The sequence below is a fragment of the Balaenoptera borealis genome, assembly GCF_965194805.1.
Source record: "Balaenoptera borealis genome assembly, chromosome: 20".
Classification (NCBI taxonomy): Eukaryota; Metazoa; Chordata; class Mammalia; order Artiodactyla; family Balaenopteridae; genus Balaenoptera; species Balaenoptera borealis.
Genome location: NC_138879.1, coordinates 16,521,164 through 16,541,577, shown reverse-complemented (window position 1 = coordinate 16,541,577; position 20,414 = coordinate 16,521,164). Strand labels below are relative to the sequence as shown.

The following is a 20,414-nucleotide window of genomic DNA, read 5'->3' as shown; positions in this document are numbered from 1 at the left end:
AAACGACAAGAAAAGGAAAAAAGAAGGCACCTGGGATCCACACAGAAGGCCTTTTAAAATGACTAGCCTGGGGCTTCCCTGGTGGCGCAGTGGTTGAGAATCTGCCTGCCAGTGCAGGGCACACGGGTTCGAGCCCTGGTCTGGGAAGATCCCACATGCCGCGGAGCAACTAAGCCCCTGAGCCACAACTACTGAGCCTATGCATCTGGAGCCTGTGCTCCGCAACAGGCGAGGCCGTGACAGTGAGAGGCCCGCGCACCGCGATGAAGAGTGGCCCCCGCTCTCCGCAACTGGAGAAAGCCCTCGCACAGAAACGAAGACCCAACACAGCCAAAAATAAATAAATAAATAAATTTTAAAAATAAATAAATAAATAAATAAATAAAATGACTAGCCTTAGACTTTCCTGGTGGCACAGTGGATAAGACTCTGCGCTCCCAATGCAGGGGGCCCGGGTTCGATCCCTGGTCAGGGAACTAGATCTCACATGCATGCCGCGACTGAGTTTGCATACCACAACTAAAGAGCCCACGTGCTGCAACTAAGGAGCCCGTGAGCCACAACTAAGGAGCCCAGATGCTGCAACTAAGGAACCTGCCTGCTGCAACTAAGACCCAGTGCAACCAAATAAATAAATAAATAAATAATAAAATAAAATGACTAGACTGAAGGTCCCTCAAGGTCCCCGTGAGATCTTTGGGTCCCTGTGGCCTCTCATTCAGCCCAACATACGATACAGTAAGTGCTCAATCACTGTTTATTCGGCTACAAAAGGGACAACGAATGCTCCAAGAGTCTGAAGGATAACTCAACTCCCTGAACAGATGACACGTTGAAGAAGGAGGAGCAGGAGACGGTCATGTTTGTAAACCTCCGGAGCATGAAAACCACAGCAGATCACTGGTTGGAAAAAAATGTAAAACATCTGTTTTCTGCTTCGTACTTTTCTCTGTTTTCATGATTTGCTACAGTGAACATGTATTGCTTGAAGAGCCCAAAACGAAATTACTTTTAAAGGAAAATGCAGATGATCACTTGGCCACTTTAACAGAACCAGCTGGATCCACCAAAGGTGGGGAGGGAGGGAAGGAGTAGCAGTTCTCCTGCAACTGCAAAGGAGAATCACCTGGGGCAGGGAAGGGGGAGGATTCTTTTAAAAATCCTAGTGCCAGAGCCTCTCCCTGGCCCGTGAGAATCTTGAGAGGGTCTCCCTAGGGGTTCCCAGTATGCAGTCCAGGATGAGACCCCCATGGGGAGCTAAGAGCCCACATGCCTCACGGCCAAAGCATAAAACAGAAGCAATATTGTAACAAATTCAGTAAAGACTTTAAAAATGGTCCACATCAATAAATAAATAAATAAATATTTAAAAAAAGAAAAAAATGGATAGAAATACAGTTGTGACTGGAGGTGTCACAGTAGATATTAGTAAAGTAAAAGATAAAAGGACATTGGGCTTCCCTGGTGGCGCAGTGGTTGAGAATCTGCCTGCCAGTGCAGGGGACACGGGTTCGAGCCCTGGTCTGGGAAGATCCCACATGCCGCGGAGCAACTAGGCCTGTGAGCCACAACTACTGAGCCTGCGCGTCTGGAGTCTGTGCTCCGCAACAAGAGAGGCCACGATAGTGAGAGGCCCGCGCACCGCGATGAAGAGTGGCCCCCGCTCGCCGCAACTAGAAAAAGCCCTCACACAGAAATGAAGACCCAACACAGCCAAAAATAAATAAATAAATTTTTCAAAAAGATAAAAGGACATAGAAAGTCCATGTAATTGAAAGGGGAAAATTAACAAATATCAGGAATTAAACTGTAGGGCAAAGGGTTTATCTGTTGTTAAGAGTTCAGATATTATGTCAATAATCTATTTAGTCCATAAAGAAAAATACCTATAAATATAGAGAAGCAGAAATTGCTTCTAATCTCTAACCTCAGTGTAATACACCAGAACTTCATTGTGTGCATATCACCAATATGACCACAAATGCCTGGGAATTAAAAACTTTTCCTTTGTCACTGCTCATTCAGTTTGGAAATGAAAATGCCTTTTCCAAGTGCCTTGATAACAAATGCCATAAATTATGTGGTGATGCCCCCAAATTGTACTTAGAAGGAATTCATAATTTTAAATGCTTTTCTTATTTTAAAAAATTAATGACTGCAGCATATAAATTATGTTCTTATTGGAGGGAAAAAAGAATATAAGAAAAGAATAAGAATACAGAAACAAAGATAAGAGCAGAAATAAATTAGAAAACAGAACATACAATGGCACCAAAAGCTGGTTCCTTCTCTCTTTCCTTTATTCATTGATCCAACATTCCTTGGGCACCTCTGAGCGCCAGGCCCTGTGCTGTGAGAGTTTCTGCCCCCAGGCCCAGGCAGGAGAGAGAGACACGTGAGCAGATAAAAAGGGGCAAGAGGAGAGGTTGGCCAGGGAAGCATATGCAGGAGGGAGCAAACTGCACCATCGAGGGGCCCCCATACTGAGGGTCACCTGTACTGTTGTCACCCACACTGAGGGGGTTACCTGCACCATCAAGGGTCACCATACTGAGGGTCACCTGTGTTGTGGAGTGTCACCCACAATATCAGTTGTTACCAAGTCAGAGAAGATAGGACAGACCCTTGTTTGGGACCGTCATTGGGTCTTTGAAAGGGCAGTCCCCCACATAGAGTGCTGGAGACACAGAAGAGAGAATAGTGGGAAACTGCACCTGGAGATACTCAGAGCAAAAGCAAAATAAAGCTAAAACTGGCACCAGCTGGGGTAGCAGAAGGGCGTGGGTTAGGGTGGAGTTTTGTTCGTTTATGCGAGAGCTTTGGAGAGTTAAGAGCTGATAGAGGGAGGTCCCTGCTGGGTCTGCTGTGAACCAGCTCTGTGTTTGCCCCGACAGGACAGGATAGGATGGAGAAGAAAGAGGGTAGTGGAGAGCACCCGCCGCAGAGCCTCTGGCTTGACTGTCAGTGAGTCACGGAGGGGGAGGTGAATAAGAGGGCAGGTCTGGGCCCAGCCGAGGTGAAGGCAGCACCAACCTCAGCAGCGTCTCTGTGTGGTCAGCGGAGAGCACAGAGGTCCCAGGTACCTTCCATCGTGAGAGAGAAGGAGCTCATATGGGGCTGAGGCTGCCAGGTAAGGAGAACTGGGGGTATCCCTGTGGCTGCCAAGGTGAGAAGGGACATGCAGAGTCATGACCAGAGCATGGGGGCGTGGTCTGGTTGGCTTTGAGCAGATGGAGCTAAAGTCACTTCCTCCGAGGATGTCCAAGGCAGTCGCTGGGATGCCAAGGCCCCAGGCAGGACAGAAACCTACCAAAGCTGCCGGGCTTGGAAAGCCTTGGGCTGCAATATTCAGGTGGCCACAAGATGGCGACAGCATGCTGTGTCTGTCTCCATTCTGGAGCACTGAGTGTTTCAAAAATTGGTTGTATTTGTTGAAACTTTGTCTCATTTTTAAAAGTACACGTGTGGAACATTTATGTGGAGTAAATAAAGTGAGTCTGTACGTAGGATAGTTTGCTTGTCCTGGGTCAGGGCCAGGCACTCAGCTGAACTTGAGCTGAAGTGTCAGGCTGTGCAGAGCCAGGCTCGGACCCTCCTCTGGGATAGCCTTGGAACTCTGAGACCCTCTGGGCATCTCTCCCTATACACAGCGTCTGTGTTTCTGGGAAAAAATCTTGTGTAAATCCCATCATTATAAAGAATCTTGGGGCAGTCACTGTTTAAAGGAACAGTATAAATAGTTCTAGAGGTGACTCCCCTATTACTTGATCTCCTGTGTCATTTCTCAGGCTGACCACCTTGGACTTGAAGAGAAGGCTTGCTGTGGGCGTCCGGTGCCCACCCCAGGTTAAATTCCCACCAGAGCATCCCAGCCCCCAGTCCTCAGCACTGGGCCTGTTGACCCTAGCGAGGCCAAGCCGGGCCCAGTGCCAGGCAGTGCTCGAGACAGGCCTCACCAGGGGTGACCCAAGGACACTGGGCCAGCCTGGAAGCTGCTGGGGTGGGAGTGGCTAGGGCTGGGCGATCTGGAGCACCTCAAGAAATCTGAGCCCAAACAGAACCAGAACAAGGTCTGATGAGGGTTTGGAACCATTTTGGGTTCTCCAGGAAATGGATTAAACCAAAGTGGACCCGCTCCCAGGCTCACACCACCCCAGCGTCTCCTCCAGGGTCGAACCCTGACCACAGGAATTTATCCCTTGACTAGGAATCCCCAGGATCAAAATTTGGAGCTTCCAAAACATTGTTTTTTTCCTTTGGCTATTTTCAGTGTCCGCCCAGAGCTGAGGCTCAATATCATACGTTTACTCTAGTTGGGAAATTAAGTTTCAGGATTCCAATTTCATAATACGAACCGTTGCCCTTTTTTCTCCTTTCTGTAAATCTACCATTCTGAAAAGGGTGTTGACTTAATCTGACAACTAACAGTAATTCAGGTCTGCTTTGTAAATATCCTTATGTCTCCTGCCAAATCCCACAAAAGCTCGTTGCCTTTTTTGTGGGATTGGAACAAGAAAAAGCTGCACAGAGAAAACATTTCTGTGTATGTTGCACATCTTGTTATTGCTTAATGGCTCTTGAGTTTTTTGATGATGTTCTTCTAAGGATTAATACAGAAAATAAGGCAATCCTCCTTGAAAAATGGGTAAGTTTTCTTTGTCAGATAAGAGAGTTATGTAACCCAACATGTTTTTGCTTTTTGCCTTGGCCTCCAGGAAGCTCAGAGCTAAATGTAATGATCAGTCTTATCATTGTCAGTCCTGACGACCTCCCGTTCTTTTACCATTGTCTTTTCAATCTTCTTGTTTTATTATTTTGTGTATTGGCGTGTGTTTTCTAATTCTAAACTGCTCCGATTCTCTTATGAAAGCTGGAAAGTCTGCTTCTGGGACTTAGCCAATGGAAAGTTATCAATAAAAAATGATCCCCAAAGCAGGAGTTCATGTGGGACTCCTTAAAATTAGAGGGTGGGATGAAATGATTCAAGGACATTGTGCAGAGGGTGACAGCAGTTGCCTACAAAGCAGGGTGAGAAAACCTGTTCTACCTCTTCGTCCCAGCTCAAGCCTGGGCTGAGGCGTTGCCATGCTGTCTCCTATATGGCAGGATAGACGTCACCATTCACCTTGAGAGAGTGTTGTTTTCATTTGGTTTATGAGACAACAGGCTTGAGAACAGCTCAGGCAAAATATTGTTGTTACATAGGCAGCCGTGGCCGCAGAAACACCCAGATCTAGATTCCTGTGTGGATTCTGCCACTGACTTGAGAAAGTCACTGAACTTCTCTGGGCTTTAAATGGCCTCTTCATCGGGAAGGTTGGGAGCAGGGCCGGGGTGAGGTGGGGTTGGGGGGGTGGGTGATGGCAGGTGAGAAGGATGATGTGGAATTAGGTATTTATCCAGCCTCTAAATGAGGGATGGTTTTTACATTTAAAAACTAGGGAAGTTACAAAGGAAGAAATGTTACAAAGGAAGTATATAAAAATGTCAACATTTGTATGTTAGAAAAAAAAAAAATACAACTACTAGCAAAAAAAAAAGGACAAAGGAACAATTTTAATAATAATCAAAGAAATGCATAATAAACCAACAACACAGACCTACTTATTTTAATCAAAGAAATAAGAAAAACAATTTCTTTTAATGCACAATGCTGGCAGCAACATGGTGAAACTGACTTTCTCAACAGTGCTCACAGGAGAAATTAATCCGACCCTTTTAGAAAGCCATTTGGAGAATTGTGTGGAGAGTTTATTATAGAGTGTTTGTAACTTTGGCCCAGAAATTGTACTTCTGGCGCTCTGTGCTATGAAAACAATCCACAAAATGGGAAAAACTCCTTGCAGAACGATGTTCATGGTGAGACTGTATTCTTTAAAATGGAATCAATATAAATATCTGATAGCACAGATAACATGAAATGGAATATGACTTATTTTTTAAGTTAATGCTTCTGATGACTGTAGAACGTGGCAAATACTTGGTAAAGGAAGATATAAAATAGTATGTACACAATAATTACTACCATTTATATGTCTGAGATGGTAGTTTTATTTTTATATATGAGAATTGAAGAGAATTCAAGAAAATGCAACAGTGGCTGTGCTGGGTTAGCAAGAAAACGTTTTCTCCTCTTTCTGGAACCTCTGTTTTTCAAAATCGTAATGTCCTGTTACTTTTGTATGATGAAAAAGGCATAGCTTTTTACTTTAAAGGAACATAAAAGAAAACAAAGCGATGGATTAGGTGTGTGCTTCCCAGGTTTTTCAATTCAGAGAAGTGAAATTAAGGAAAAAAACAGGGATGGGGGTCCAAGAGAAGATGACTATATTTTAATTTTGCCAGGTTAAGGACATCTAAAAATAATATCTCCTATCAATGTAATTTAATAATTAATAATGTAATAAAGGAAAGGCCATTTTATTTTCATTTTTATTTTTTTAAATTTTATTGGAGGAAAGGCCATTTTTAAAACCAAAAAGTAGGATGAACAAATTTTGCTATCATGTCCTTATTTCCTCCTTTGGCTGAGGACCTGTGGACCCCTTGATGGCCGGCTCTGGCTCTTGGGTCAGATTCGGGGCCCTTCACCCTAGATGAGCCAGGCCCCGGCTCTGAACCCCAGCCACAGCTGCCCTAAAAGCCGCCCCTGGGCCTCAGGGGCAGTGGCCCCCACCTGGCAGCAACTGAGGTCTTGGTGCCATTTCCAGAATTTCAGAGGGCAGTGCTGGTTCTTCATTGGAAACTTCAGTTGGCAGTTATTTATACCTGTGATTAATAGAAACTAAGGCCCACTGGTTCCAAATACGGCACTCCTGATGGAGAACACCTGGCGAGGATGTGATCCCTGCTGTAGCAGACAAAACGCAGAGTTTTTCAGCTCCTCTTCTCTGCACCACGGTTGTCTGTCTATGAAATACACAGACAAATTGGGTAAAAATCATTCCCCCCTGGAATGTTGATAGCCCCACACCCTTTCCCTGGTGCCTGGAGAAGGAGGAGCCTCGCAGAAATACAGTGGGATCTCTACCATCTGGACCACACCTGCTCAGGAAAACGTAGGGAAGGTCACCTGGGAACATCGCCCTGTTCCCTCTGAGCGCCTGGTGGTTTGTGGATGAGAAGGAGCCGATGGTGAAGGGCAGGCACTTACCCTGCCTTCCAGGAGGCCAAGGCCTCCCGTGGAAGGGAGTCCAGGTTTATCTTCTCCATCAAACCACCTGTGTCCTCCCCATGAAGTCTGTGATTCTTGAACCTAGCCATGCATCCATCTGAACCAAGCACCAGGGGTGCTTTTCATAAGCGCAAAGACTGAGATTCTAAGGTCAGGAGTGGGGTCTGGGATTTTAAAAATATATCTGCAGGTGATTCCAATACCTAACAGACTTGAGAACAGCCACCTAAAGGTCTCGGTGAGTGTTCAGAGGGGTCTGGCAGGTGTATGAATGAGGCCACAGTTGGGACTTTTATTTATTCATTTAATAATGTAACAGTACATTTTGCTCCATCCCAACCTGGTGGACACTCGCCTCCGATTTTTAGGCCTCCCAGGTGCTCTCTGAGGGGGCCTCCATAATGCAATCCTCTCGTAAAGGGAAGAACTGCCTCCTGATGGATCCGTTTTGTAAACCCAGTGCTGTAAGGTGGGGCCCACCTCCAACCTCTCACAGTTCTGGAATGCTTCCCGGGGAGGTGTGATTGAGCCCTGCCCTCCTCTCCCTGGCCTGCAGCCAGACATGTTTGTCGGGGCAATGCATCTGGGTGTGGTGTGTCACTCATCCTTTTTTCTGGCTATCAAAGGTGCAGATAATTAATAAGAAGCTGGATCTTAGCAACGTCCAGTCCAAGTGTGGCTCAAAGGATAATATCAAACACGTGCCAGGAGGCGGCAGTGTGAGTACTGTCACACTATCCCTGCGCCGAGCTGCGGTTCCGGGTTTGAGAAGTGGCATGAGTGTTTGTACTTGTGAGACATTGCATAGAATAAACCGTTCTCAGGCTCGGAGTCTATCCGGGTCCCCACGTAAATGTAGCTCAGGCTCCCCACATCCGTGCCTACCGTTCCAGGAGGGGCGCCCACCCCAGGGCTGCATGGGCAGAACGGCGAAGGTGACTGGTCCTCTCTCTGACCTGTTCCTGGTGGCTGGGTCCTCGCAGCATAAGCCCCACCTTCGCCCCCGCTCACTGGGAGCCCCACGGCCCGTTAGAGTTTGGGCTGAAGGTGGCAGCACCTAAGACTCCTCCGTCACCTGGGCAGGTTCACTTTAAGGGGCTCCACTGGGGACAGCTGGCCCGCTTGTTCTGAGGAGCCCACGCAAAGGTCTTTACCATCCTACCTCAGAGCAAGCAGAGGCCATGCCCTGCTTGCCTTTGACTTCTGCATTTGCAAGGGATGAGCTGATTCTTAAGCCTCTCGGCTCATGTTTGAAAACAGCTCCACCCCCGGCAGAAGCTCCAGATGCGAAAGAGCCCAACAAAAATGCACCAGGGACCTGCCTGCAACCGAGGGTGGACAGAAGTGCTGCTTTGAGCCCTTTTAAATTTGGCCTCCTCCAGACGTCCCCGCGGACTCCCTGCGTCCCCAGTGGATGTGTCCCTGAGACTGGGGGCCGGCATCCTCATTGTCGCCTGCCCACTTGACCGGCTCTGCTGTTATCCACCAAGTTCACAGACAAATGGGTGCAAACTCGGCACCCTGAGGCTCGGCCCCCCTTCTCCGCAGCCTCCCACGCTCCCCCAGCCTTCTTGGTCAGCTGTAGGCAAATGTTTAAACCCGTTGGGGAGCAGGAGGTTCGAGGCCCTTTGAGGTCCACCCCTGGGGAGGAGGATGGTTTCTGAGAGCAGGCATCTGGCCTCTGGCTGGCAGTGCCGGGGTGACAGTGGGAGCCCCCGGGGTGGGGGGGGGCTCTCTGCAGAAAGTGCCCAGCCTGGGCCCGCATATCATCCGCGTCCAGACCTGGGGGTTTATTCTTGCAATGCGCTGCTGCCTGCTGCCCTGAGCGCCGGGGTCCCGGCTCTGCCACCGACGGGGCTGCTGCACGGCGCTCACTCACGCCTCCTCACCAGTGTCCGCTCAGTACCTCCGCCGTGCCCCCGTCCCTGCTCTCCTGTCCCACTGCCACCTCGTCGTCCGCCAAGAGAAGGGGTGGGGACCACCCCAGGCTGTGGTCGTGGGCTCCGAGTGACGTTGCTGTTTTAGCTTTGACTCCGGCTCTCTGGCTTCCCTGCAGGTGGCAGGCTCTGGCCAGAGAAGGAACGACATGTGCTTTCCGGTTTAACTCGCATCTGGTGTGTCTGGTCAGCTGGCGGGAGCTTGTGCTGCTGGGGCCGAGGGGTGGGGTCCAGTGGCTGCAGCCAGCGCCCCACTCCTTCAGGCGGAAGCTGGGGGCAGGGGGTACATTCCCTCTGCCGCTGGCGGTGCCCAGGACATCAAGGGACTTCCTCGGGGGCACCTCCCATCCCCCCTGCACTCTCTGCCAGCTGGTGGGCTGGCCTGTGACTCCGGCAGAGTGCCACAGGATGTCCCGGGCTGGCCCCGAGCGCTGTCCTTGGCCTGTGGCCACTGCAGTAGGAGCCGCCACAGAGAGCTCTTCTCCTGGTGAAAGGTGGCTGGGGGGTGACAAGCCCCAGCACAGTGTCAGCCTCAGGTGTTCTGGGGACAGTGGACCCTTGGCCTGGGCTCTGCCTCTGTTTGCTCCCTGCCCGTCTTCTCCTCAGCTGGGAGGTGACCCCCCAGCAGGCGGGCTCTGTTCCTCCTCCTAGGGGTTCTCCCCGCCTCCCGGCCGGCTCGGGGTCCACTCCAGAGCCTGGCCTCCTCCCTCCCCCCCCATGCCTTTCCCCCCTCCCTTCCCCCCATCCTTCCCCCTCCCCCATGCCTTCCCCCCTCTCCCTTCCCCCCATCCTTCCCCCTCTCCCATTCCTTTCCCCCCTCTCCCTTCCCCCCATCCTTCCCCCTCTCCCATTCCTTTCCCCTCCCCTCCCTTCCCCCCATCCTTCCCCCTCCCCCATTCCTTTCCCCTCCCCATTCCCTCCCCCTCCCCCATTCCTTTCCCCTCCTCTCCCTTCCCCCATCCTTCCCCCTCTCCCATTCCTTTCCCCCCCCTCCCTTCCCCCATCCTTCCCCCTCCCCCATGCCTTTCCCCCCTCTCCCTTCCCCCCATCCTTCCCCCTCTCCCTTTCCTTTCCCCTCCTCTCCCTTCCCCCCATCCTTCCCCCTCTCCCATTCCTTTCCCCTCCTCTCCCTTCCCCCCATCCTTCCCCCTCTCCCATTCCTTTCCCCTCCTCTCCCTTCCCCCCATCCTTCCCCCTCTCCCATTCCTTTCCCCTCCCCTCCCTTCTCCCTCCCCATTCCTTCCCCCTCCCCCATTCCTTTCCCCTCCCCTCCCTTCTCCTTCCACCTCCCCTCCCTTCTCCTTCCCCCTCCCCTTCCCTCCCCCTCCCCCATTCCTTTCCCCTCCCCTTCCCTCCCCCTCCCCCATTCCTTTCCCCTCCCCTTCCCTCCCCCTCCCCATTCCTTTTCCCTCCCTGCCAATCCAGGCTCTCCCTTCTTCACAGCTCCACCCTCCCTTCTCCCCCACTGGTTACCACATCCAGGCTGAAGGGAAGAGAAGGAAGCCTGTACACACCAGCCTTCACTTTCATCTCCCTCATAAAGGGAAGGAGGGGAGTTCCCATAGCCCTGCCCCACCCCACCTCCAGTGCCCGCTCAGAATCCGTCCTTAATCGTTAACTCACCGACACCCAGAGGTGCGGGCTCTCCACACCTCCCTCCACGCACACACGCCACGTCCACTTGTCAGCCTGAATCAACTCCATCAGTAATCGGCAGACGCCAGTATGATTTTGATTAACTAATGTAATTTGGGATTGTTCCAGATGATTTAGACCTAGTAAAAACTCCTTTTTTTTTCTGATGTCCTTGTTAACCCCGTTCTTGGGCACGAGGCCATCTCTCTCCTGGGTGACTCCAGGACTCCAGGGCAGGGAGCAGGAGCTGACCGGCTCCATGGTGATTGGCCTCCTGCATCCTCAGGTGACCTCACATGAGGGACGTGTCACCCAGTGACCATCAGGGACCCCTCACAGCCATGGCTTTGTAGAGACTTCCTCTAGGAGACCCCTCCGCTGATGCTGGGTCCCCGTGGGTTTGTCCTCCGGGGGGCTGAGGTCAGCAGGCGGCTGGGGGGTGGCTGTGTGGCCTGGCCACATGCTGGACCCTCAGGCTGGCTCTGAGCCCTGGGGCCCTTAGGCCTCCCCTACGTGTCTGCTGAACCTCCCTGAGGCTGAACCTCCCTGAGACGCTAAACCTGTGATTTCTGCCGAGCCGCCCGCCCATCCTGCTGGTGTTGCTTTGCTCCTTTCTGTAAAGAACCAAAATGTCCAGGACACTGTGTGCCCTGGGGCAGGATGGCGGGGGGGGGGGGGGGGGGGGCGGGGGCGGGCAGCTGGTGCTTGACTCTTACTGGGTTGTGGAACTGCTCTGGGGCCCTCTCTTTGACCACCACTGTTCTGTTGTGGGCTGCTGGGGTTTGTGAAGCTTCTCCCGGGAGGAATGCTCCTAACAGCCCCACACCGACCTCTGCTCTCAGAGGCCCAGCAGATATGGCTCTCTTGCTTTTCCAAGACTTTTCAAATGCTGCACAAACAGATCACATTGATCCCTTCTTTCTTCCTGTCTTCACTGAACGTGATCTGTCGATTTCATGTCAGGAAAGAGAATAACTTTTTCACATGTTAAGTGTTTGCTAAACCAAAGGTGTGGGCCCTGCACAGTGGGGAAGTAGCCCTGTTTTTCCCTGAGGGTCCTTGTCCTGTGGAATTGAAGGCACTCCATTTGTTTTGTGAAGACCCAGCTCCCCTGGGGCAAGGGTGGCAGAATTCCAACACATTTTCCCCCGCCATGACTAGGGTGTTTTCCTCGTGGCAGACAGGAAAACACTGTCTGAGCAGGGCCTGGACTTACACAGCTGCTTTTCATTGCATTACGCCCCCAATAAAATAATCCTATTTTACTGTCTCTCTCATTCTCTCTCTCCTCCAGGTGCAAATAGTCTACAAACCAGTGGATCTGAGCAAGGTGACCTCCAAGTGTGGCTCATTAGGCAACATCCATCATAAGCCAGGTAGCCAGCCCTTGTAGAAGGCAAGGACGGGGCGGGGAGGCCTGAGGGGTGGGACAGGATAGGGTGGTGCCTTCTCCGGAAGTGGTTGGGAAGGACTGATGGGATGGGCCATGAGGGGAGTGTTAAGGGTGGAACTTGCTGCGGCCTGGGAGGTGTGGCTCTGTGTGTTCCTGAGCAGGGCCAGGCTGGCCAAGACAAGATGAGGACGGAGGGCAGATGCTGGTCTAAATCCTAACCTGCAGTTCTCCAAGCAGGCTGCACACGGGGTATCTAGAGCTGGGAAAGGGCCTGATCTGGCCCCCAAAGCCTGGCTAATGTGGATGTCCCAGTTTGGTCCTCAGCCAGCATGAGGGGCATTTCACCAACTGCCCCAGCTACAGCATGGGACCCTGGGCTGTTGCCATGCTCCCACTGTCACTTCATTTCAACAGAAAATGATACTGTTGGAACTCCCCATGCTAACCCTTTCCCTCTTCATCTCATGCCGTATAGAAATCAGTGCTATCTATAGATCTGAGACAGTGGAAATGTTCTATACCTGTGCTGTTCAGTATGGTAGCCACTAATGACATGCGACTATTGAGCATTTGAAATGTGGCTGGTGCAGTTGAGGAACTGAACGAATTTTATTTAATTAAATTCGGGGAATTCCCTGGCAGTCCAGTGGTTAGGCCTCGGCGCATTCACTGCCAGGCCTGGGTTGGATCCCTGGTTGGGGAACTAAGATCCCACAAGCCGCACGGCGTGGCCAAAAAGCTAAAATTCAATTAAAATTTAAAAATAAATAAAATTTAAGTAGCTACAGGTGGCTAGTGGCTACCATCTTGGAGAGCTAACTTCCGCCTGGAAGGCCAGAGCAGGGCCTTCTGCTTTAGGCCCTGTTCAGGGCTGAGGTCTTTACTTGAACTGTGACTGCAGGAAGAGAAGGTCGTCAGAAACGTAGTCTAGAAGGTGTGTCATTACTTCCTGCTTCCCCTGGACATTTTGTGGGAGTTCAGTCTCTCCCAGTGAAAACTATGCCTCTCCTGAGGCCACCATCCTACCACACTGGGAGCACCTTTCTTTTATTTTTTTAATAAAGTATGGATATCTTTTTTAAAATTAATTAATTATTTATTTATTTTGGGCTGCGTTGGGTCTTTGTTGCTGCGTGCGGGCTTTCTCTAGTTGCGGCAAGCAGGGGCTACTCTTCGTTTTGGTGCGCGGGCTTCTCATTGCGGTGGCTTCTCTTGTTACGGAGCACAGGCTCTAGGTGAGCAGGCTCAGTAGTTGTGGCTCGTGGGCTCTAGAGCGCAGGCTCAGTAGTTGTGGCGCACAGGCTTAGTTGCTCCGTGGCATGTGGGATCTTCCCGGACTGGGGCTCGAACCCATGTCCCCTGCCTTGGCAGGCAGATTCTTAACCTCTGTGCCACCAGGGAAGTCCCAAGGGAGCAGCTTTCTTAAATGGCTTTATCCTTCCAAAGAAAGTAATGTAGTTCGTCTCTTCCTCAGGCCATATCTCCCACACTTGGGCATGGCATCAGGTGTCTGAGGAGGGAGAAAGGGTCAGGGCCCCTCCTTATTAAGGGTGCATTTTGCCATTTAGTTTAATTCTGAGGTCTTATAGGGCTGTAGCTTATAGGATGTTGGCATAGAAAGACTTGACTCTTTGGAAGCCAACTAATTTAGAATAATTTCTCGCGAACTGAGCTGTCATCTATCTTTGCATCATCTAAGGAGGAAGAGTTTGCTGAGTAAATATTTGATGTGCACCCTGATTAGAGAGAGAAAGCAAACTGTTTTCAAGCCCTTTGGAAGGACCTACTTGCTCCAAACCACACTCTAAATAAAAGCTGGTCTTAGCTCCCCCTCAAGGTTGGCGTCTGCATGGAATCACTCACTTGCTTAGCCCTCACTCAAGGCTTGGTGCCCCTGTGTGTATTGTGTTCCAGGAGGTGGCCAGGTGGAAGTAAAGTCTGAGAAGCTGGACTTCAAGGAGAGAGTCCAGTCCAAGATCGGGTCCCTGGACAACATCACCCATGTCCCTGGCGGAGGGCATAAAAAGGTAAAGGGGCAGGGCGGGGAGGAGGCTGTAACAGAGTCAGGCGGACAAGGCTGGTCCAGTTTCCCACGGCAGGAGAGCTGAGGGTCCTGTATTGCCTGGCTTGACGTGGATTCTCAGCTACCACCAGGCCTGCGGGCTCCACCTGGGCTGCCCTTTGATGTCCCCTGGGAGCTTTAACACACTTGATGCCAGGCCCCACCCTGGAGATCCTGACTGATTGGTCTCAGGTGCCATCTGGGCACCTGGAGTGGAGCTTTTAAAGCCCCCAGGTGACTCTTTAGTGCAGTTAAAGGTGAGAGCCACTGCCCTAGGCCCTGTGGTGGGCAAGCATCCCCAAAAGGAAGTAGCCATCACCAAAGCCAGCCCCAGTCACCAAGAGCCAGTCACGGGAATGTAACCTAACTTTCTAAATGGGTCACTAGGCAGTTAGAGCAAAACAGTGATGCTGGAATCCAGATTTCGGCAAAGCCTCTGTAAGTGTCCACGGGGAGGCTGCTAGACCAAGGACCTCAGCGTTCCCTGCAGTTTCAAGAGGCCCTGGGTCTGGCTCTGGGTGTCTGTGTGCAGTGGGGGCCGGGGGACACCAGCGTCTCCCTCTGGGCCCATTGCAGAATGCCGTCTTGTGGCTGCACTTTTTCTCTTCTGCATAAATACAGCAAAGTGCCCTCTGGGGTTTCCTGCCCACGCCTGCCCTGAAGTTCTGCAAGTGGCTCACTTTCCAGTCTTCAGTGCCTCCCAGCAGCTGACTGAGGAGTGGTGAAGGGAGAAGGGATGTCCCAGAGCGGGTGTGGTAACTGAGACCCAACGCAGCAGTGAGCAGCGGTGCAGCCCAAGGGGGCCCCGCTGGTCAGAAGTGGCAGCCCAAGGGGGCCCCGCTGGTCAGAAGTGGCAGCCGGGCCTCGCTTGGAGGCCGCCAGGGTCCCCACGGCAGTCACCACCCCTCCCCCCATCCCGCTCGCCACCTCCTCCTCTGGTTCTGAACAGACACACCCCACCTTTGCGGTGAAAGCCCGACAGCATAGTTTTGGAAAAGCCTTTGCTGGCGTGTTCTTTTTAATATTTATTTATTTATTTATTTATGGCTGTGTTGGGTCTTCGTTTCTGTGCGAGGGCTTTCTCTAGTCGCGGCAAGCGGGGGCCACTCTTCATCGCGGTGCGCGGGCCTCTCGCTATCACGGCCTCTCTTGTTGCGGAGCACAGGCTCCAGATGCGCAGGCTCAGTAATTGTGGCTCACGGGCCTAGTTGCTCCGCGGCATGTGGGATCCCCCCAGACCAGGGCTCGAACCCGTGTCCCCTGCATTGGCAGGCAGACTCCCAACCACTGCGCCACCAGGGAAGCCCTGCTGGGGTGTTCTTAAATCACAGGTTGCAAACTGAGACCTCGGGCCGACCTGACCCGTGATGGAGGCGCCCGAGGGCGGGGGTAGGACGGGGTCCTGGCTCCCCACAGGGCTCACTGACCACCAGGCTTCCTCACACTGGGCTTCCCCGGGTGCAGGAACACTTCTCAGTGCCGCCTTGGTCTCTATGAAAAGTGAGACCCAGGGAAATGAGAAGGTTTTCTGCAAAAGGCCAGCTTGTTCCCATCGCCACCCCCAGCCTGTTTAATGCAGGGCCTCCCTGCCCCGGGGAGCTTTAAAGAGACCACGTCCCACCCCCAGAGAGTCTGACTGAATATATTGTATATGGAATGAGTCTGGGTAGGCCTGGGCGTTGGTGGTTCCTAGTTGAAGGAAGGCCTCTACCCCTGACTCTGGAAGCTTCTGTGTCCTGGGAAAAGCTCTGCGCTTGACTCTGCTTGGAGGCGTGACCCAGGCAAGATCTGCAAGCCATCTCAGCGTCAGGTTCCCCTTCAGCAAAGCGGATGGAAACATTCCCGTCCCAGGGTGGTTGTGAGACCCGGATGAGGCAATGTTCAGGAGGGTGCCTGGAGCTTTGTAGTCATCAAAGAACATGAGTTAGAGCCAAATCCGAGTCAGAACTTCTCCCGTTTTAACTCATCTCTGTGATGCCTCGGAAAGGCTGGGCCCTGCCCTGCCCACTGCCCAGGAGACACTGACCTGGTCCCAGAGGGTCCTCTTGTGTTCAGTCCCCTATTTCCCTCTGTGATGAGCAATACTGCTGACAAGCAGTGGAGCATAGGACCCCCGCCACCTGAGTTCCTTTCAGTTTGGGGGATTTGGGGACATTCCCGGGATGCTGTCCCATTTTTCTTAAGAACATAAGTGTTCTTATCAAAGCTTACGTCAAAATGGCCTTTCAGTTGTAGTAATAAGGGAGAGTCCTTTTTTCAAAGTAGTAACCCAACATGAACAAAACAAGCATATAGCTTAAATGGGAGCCTGGTTTTTCTCTACACTCAAATGCCCCTGCAATAGGCCCTCTTTACCCGGGGTCCAGGGACCCCTGAAATTGTAGGGAGAAGTTGTCATGTGTGTATGAGAGCAGACACGCGTGTGTACACATTTTCCTGGTCTCACCAGATGCTCAAGGAGGTCTTAGGACCCAAAAAAGGCTGAGAATTACTGTGTTCACCACTTCAGGACTCATCAGGAGAGAATTATTATGTACTACTGGCATCTCCAGCTAATGCTTTCTGCTTCTGGGCTTCCCAAGGTATCCTTTGGAGCTGAGACCTCTGGGTCAAGGATGCTCTACTTTATTTTTGTTTATTTTTAAATTGAAGTATAGTTGATTTACAATGTCGTGTTAGTTTCAGGTGTACCGTACAATGATTCAGTTATACATACATACATACATATATATATTGTTTCTCAGATTCTTTTCTCTTATAGGTTATTGCAAAATATTGAGTATAGTTCCCTGTGCTATACAATAGGTCCTTGATGGTTATCTATTTTATATATAGTAGTTTGTACATGTTATTCCCAACCTCCTAATTTATCCTCCCCTCCCCTTTCCCCTTTGGTAACCATAAGTTTGTTATCTATGTCTTGAGTCTCTTTCTGTTTTCGAAATAAGTTCATTTGTATGCTTTTCTTTAATTTTTTAAATTGAAGTATAGTTGATTTACAGCATTGTGCCAATCTCTGCTGTATGGCAGAGTGACTCGGTTATACACATACAGACATTCTTTTTTTATATTCTTCTCCATTACGGCTTATCACAGAATACTGAGTATAGTTCCCTGTGCTGTACAGTAGGACCTTGGTGTTGATCCATCCTACATATAATAGTTTCCATCTGCTCATCCCACACTCCCTGTACTTCCCTCCCCGACCCTCCTCCCCCTTGGCAACCACAAGTCTGTTTTCTATGTCTGTGAGTCTGTTTCTGTTTTGTAGATAGGTTCATGTGTGCCATATTCTAGATTCCACTTATCACACATAAGTGATATCATATGGTATTTGTCTTCCTCTTTCTGACTGACTTCACTTAGTATGATAATCTCCAGTTGCATCCATGTTGCTGTGCAATGGCATTATTTTGTTTTTTATGGCTGAGTAGTATTCCATTGTATATATGTACCACATCCTTTTTATCCATTCATCTGTCGATGGACATTTAGGTTGTTTCCACATCTTGGCTGTTGTGAATAGTGCAGCTGTGAACATAGGGGTGCATGTATCTTTTTGAATTACAGTTTTGTCTGGGTATGTGCCCAGGAGTGGGATTGCTGGATCATATGGCAACTCTGTTTTACTTGTAGACTTTCTGATGATGGCTATTCTGACTGGAGTGAGTGTTACCTCATGTGGTTTCGACTTGCATTTCTCTAATAATCAGCGTGAGCATTTTTTCATGTGCCTGTTGGCCATCTGTACGTCGTCTTTGGAGAAATGTCTATTTACATCTTCTGCCTATTTTTTTTTAAAATTTACTTATTTATTATTTTTAGCTGTGTTGGGTCTTTGTTTCTGTGCGAGGGCTTTCTCTAGTTGAGGCGAGCAGGGGCTACTCTTCATCGCGGTGCGCGGGCCTCTCACTATCGCGGCCTCTCTTGTTGCGGAGCACAGGCTCCAGACGCGCAGGCTCAGTAGTTGTGGCTCATGGGCCCAGTTGCTCCGCGGCATGTGGGATCTTCCCAGACCAGGGCTCGAACCCATGTCCCCTGCATTGGCAGGCAGATTCTCAACCACTGCGCCACCAGGGAAGCCCGTCTTCTGCCTATTTTTTATTGGGTTGTTTTTCTGACGGAGTCGTATGAGCTGTTGCATGTTTTGGAACGATGCCCTGCTTTCAAAAGGGCTTCGTTGCGTCGTGTTTTCTAGTACACCTGCCAGTGCTGCCACCTCCAGCATCCTCACCAGTCACTGGCAAAGGGGAGGCATGTGTGTGGCTCACAGCTGCACGGCAGGGGCTCTGGCCCCATCCCTGAATCTCCTCCAGCCTCTCCTTCCACGCTTTCATTTGCAATTTGGCAATGTGTGTACGTCAAAATAAAATGCGCACGCCTTTTGACCTACTAGCAATTCCACTTCTGGGATACACTTACAGTGCACAGTGTGAAATGATATGCCTACAAGGTTATTCAAACACAGCATTATCTGTGAGAGCAAAAGACTGGAACAACCTAAATATCCACCCACAGGGGCGTGGATACATTTTGGTCCATCTGCTGCGACGGGAAACCACACAGCCCTCAGCGAGCAGTGAGGGAGCTGTGTACTGATGACAATGCAAGGTATTAAGTCTAAGCACCAACGTGCAAAGCATGTGGATATCGTTGCCTTATGTATGGTATTTTTTTTTCTCTACTCACACATACACGTTTGCGTGTGTGGCCTATCTCTGGAAGGGTACGCAAGAAACTCACAGTGGCCGCTGCCTCTGGAGAGGGGGCCTGGGAGGCTGGCTGGCTGGCAGGTGACCAGGACCCTGCAGAAGCTTAGCCATTGGGAAACGATGAAACTGTGGTCCCCACCACGCCTCCCTCCCACCCAAGGCCAGCAGTTGGCGGGGCCTCTCGGCCTTACCCTGCCCTCTCCTCTCTTGCAGATCGAAACCCACAAGCTGACCTTCCGCGAGAACGCCAAAGCCAAGACCGACCACGGGGCGGAGATTGTGTACAAGTCGCCTGTGGTGTCGGGGGACACGTCCCCACGGCACCTCAGCAACGTCTCCTCCACCGGCAGCATCGACATGGTAGACGCACCGCAGCTGGCCACGCTCGCCGACGAGGTGTCCGCCTCCCTGGCCAAGCAGGGTTTGTGATCAGGCCCCCGGGGCGGTCAATAATCGTGGAGAGAAGAGAGTGAGAGAGTGTGGGAAAAAAAGAATAGTGATCTGGCCCTTCGCCCTCTGCCCTCCCCCAGCTGCTCCTCACAGATCGGTTAATCGGTTAATCACGTAACCTGCTTGTCGCTCACCCTGGCTCGGGACTTCCAAATCGGTCACTGGAACGAGAGCCAAGGTCATCTTTCCAAATTGATGGGCGGGCCAATCATAATAAAATATTTTTAAAAACCTTTAAAAAGATGGCCCTACCCAGAATTTCCTTGGGCAGTTACTTTCTTTTTTTTTCCCCCCTCTGAGTGCACGAGGGAGGAGGAGAGGCTCTGAAAGCTGCTTCTGGGGACTCTCAAGGGCCTGGGGGGTGCCCCATCCTGGGGATGTCACAGAGGCAGCAGCGGCAACAAGGGACTCGACACTTGGTGCGCTGGTGGAACCACAGGCGTAGGGCCACCTTTGGAGCAGGACAGGGTGCGGGGGCGGGGGGGCTGGGCAGGGGGGAGGGCGAGGTGAGGGGGGGTGTGTGGGGCGTGAGGATACCGGAGGAGGAGGAGGAGCTCAGGGAGGAGACGCTGAGGACGGCCCGGAGGCGCAGCAGGCAGGGCACACAGCCTCTGCCGCCCACAGCGAACTCGGACCAAGTGGCCTCTGGTTCTTGGTGGCCCGGGGTCTGCTGCGGGTCGGCGTGCCACCCTCTGGAGGGAGAAGGGCTTACACCACGAAGGGCAGGGGGCGGGAGGAGAAGGAAGGTTGCGGGAGTGGCATCCGAGCGCTGGCCTCTTTCTCCCTCCCCGCAGGGTGGGGGTCCTGAGCTGAGGGGCTTCCCTCTGCCCCGCGGAAACCCTGTTTTATTGAGTTCTGAAGGTTGGAACTGCAGCCACGATTTTGGCACCTCACAGACCTGGGACTTTAGGGCTAACCGGTTCTTTGTAAGGACTTGTGCCTCTTGGGGGACACCCGCCTGTTCCCAAGCCTGGGCCTCTGGCATCTCTGGAGTGTACGGGGACCTGGGAGGAGGCTCCTGAACCTCTCATCCCTCCCACGGCCACCGCAG

The 20,414-nt window shown here is 51.5% G+C and overlaps 1 protein-coding gene and 1 long non-coding RNA gene across 26 annotated transcripts in view; one reads left to right on the top strand and one right to left on the bottom strand.

Moving 5' to 3' along the window:
- Positions 1-20,390, top strand: part of MAPT (microtubule associated protein tau) — a 108,024-nt gene extending 87,634 nt beyond the window's left edge. For 10 of the 25 annotated variants that reach the window (XM_082373796.1, XM_082373785.1, XM_082373788.1 and 7 more), the window contains 4 exons: positions 7,801-7,893; positions 12,041-12,122; positions 14,054-14,166; positions 19,127-19,604. In XM_082373796.1, the coding sequence (XP_082229922.1) occupies positions 7,801-7,893; positions 12,041-12,122; positions 14,054-14,166; positions 19,127-19,342 (504 nt within the window). In that variant the 3' untranslated portion in view covers positions 19,343-19,604. Of the gene's footprint in view, positions 1-7,800; positions 7,894-12,040; positions 12,123-14,053; positions 14,167-19,126; positions 19,605-20,157 lie in introns of those variants that run through there. The other 15 variants (XM_082373780.1, XM_082373795.1, XM_082373774.1 and 12 more) reach the window with 3 other exon arrangements.
- On the bottom strand, positions 6,446-9,779 carry LOC309619095. The gene is made up of 2 exons (XR_014238763.1): positions 8,060-9,779; positions 6,446-6,909 (listed from the first exon to the last, which is right to left on the bottom strand). It is a non-coding gene; the product is annotated as an uncharacterized lncRNA (long non-coding RNA).
- Positions 20,391-20,414: the final 24 nt, after the last annotated feature.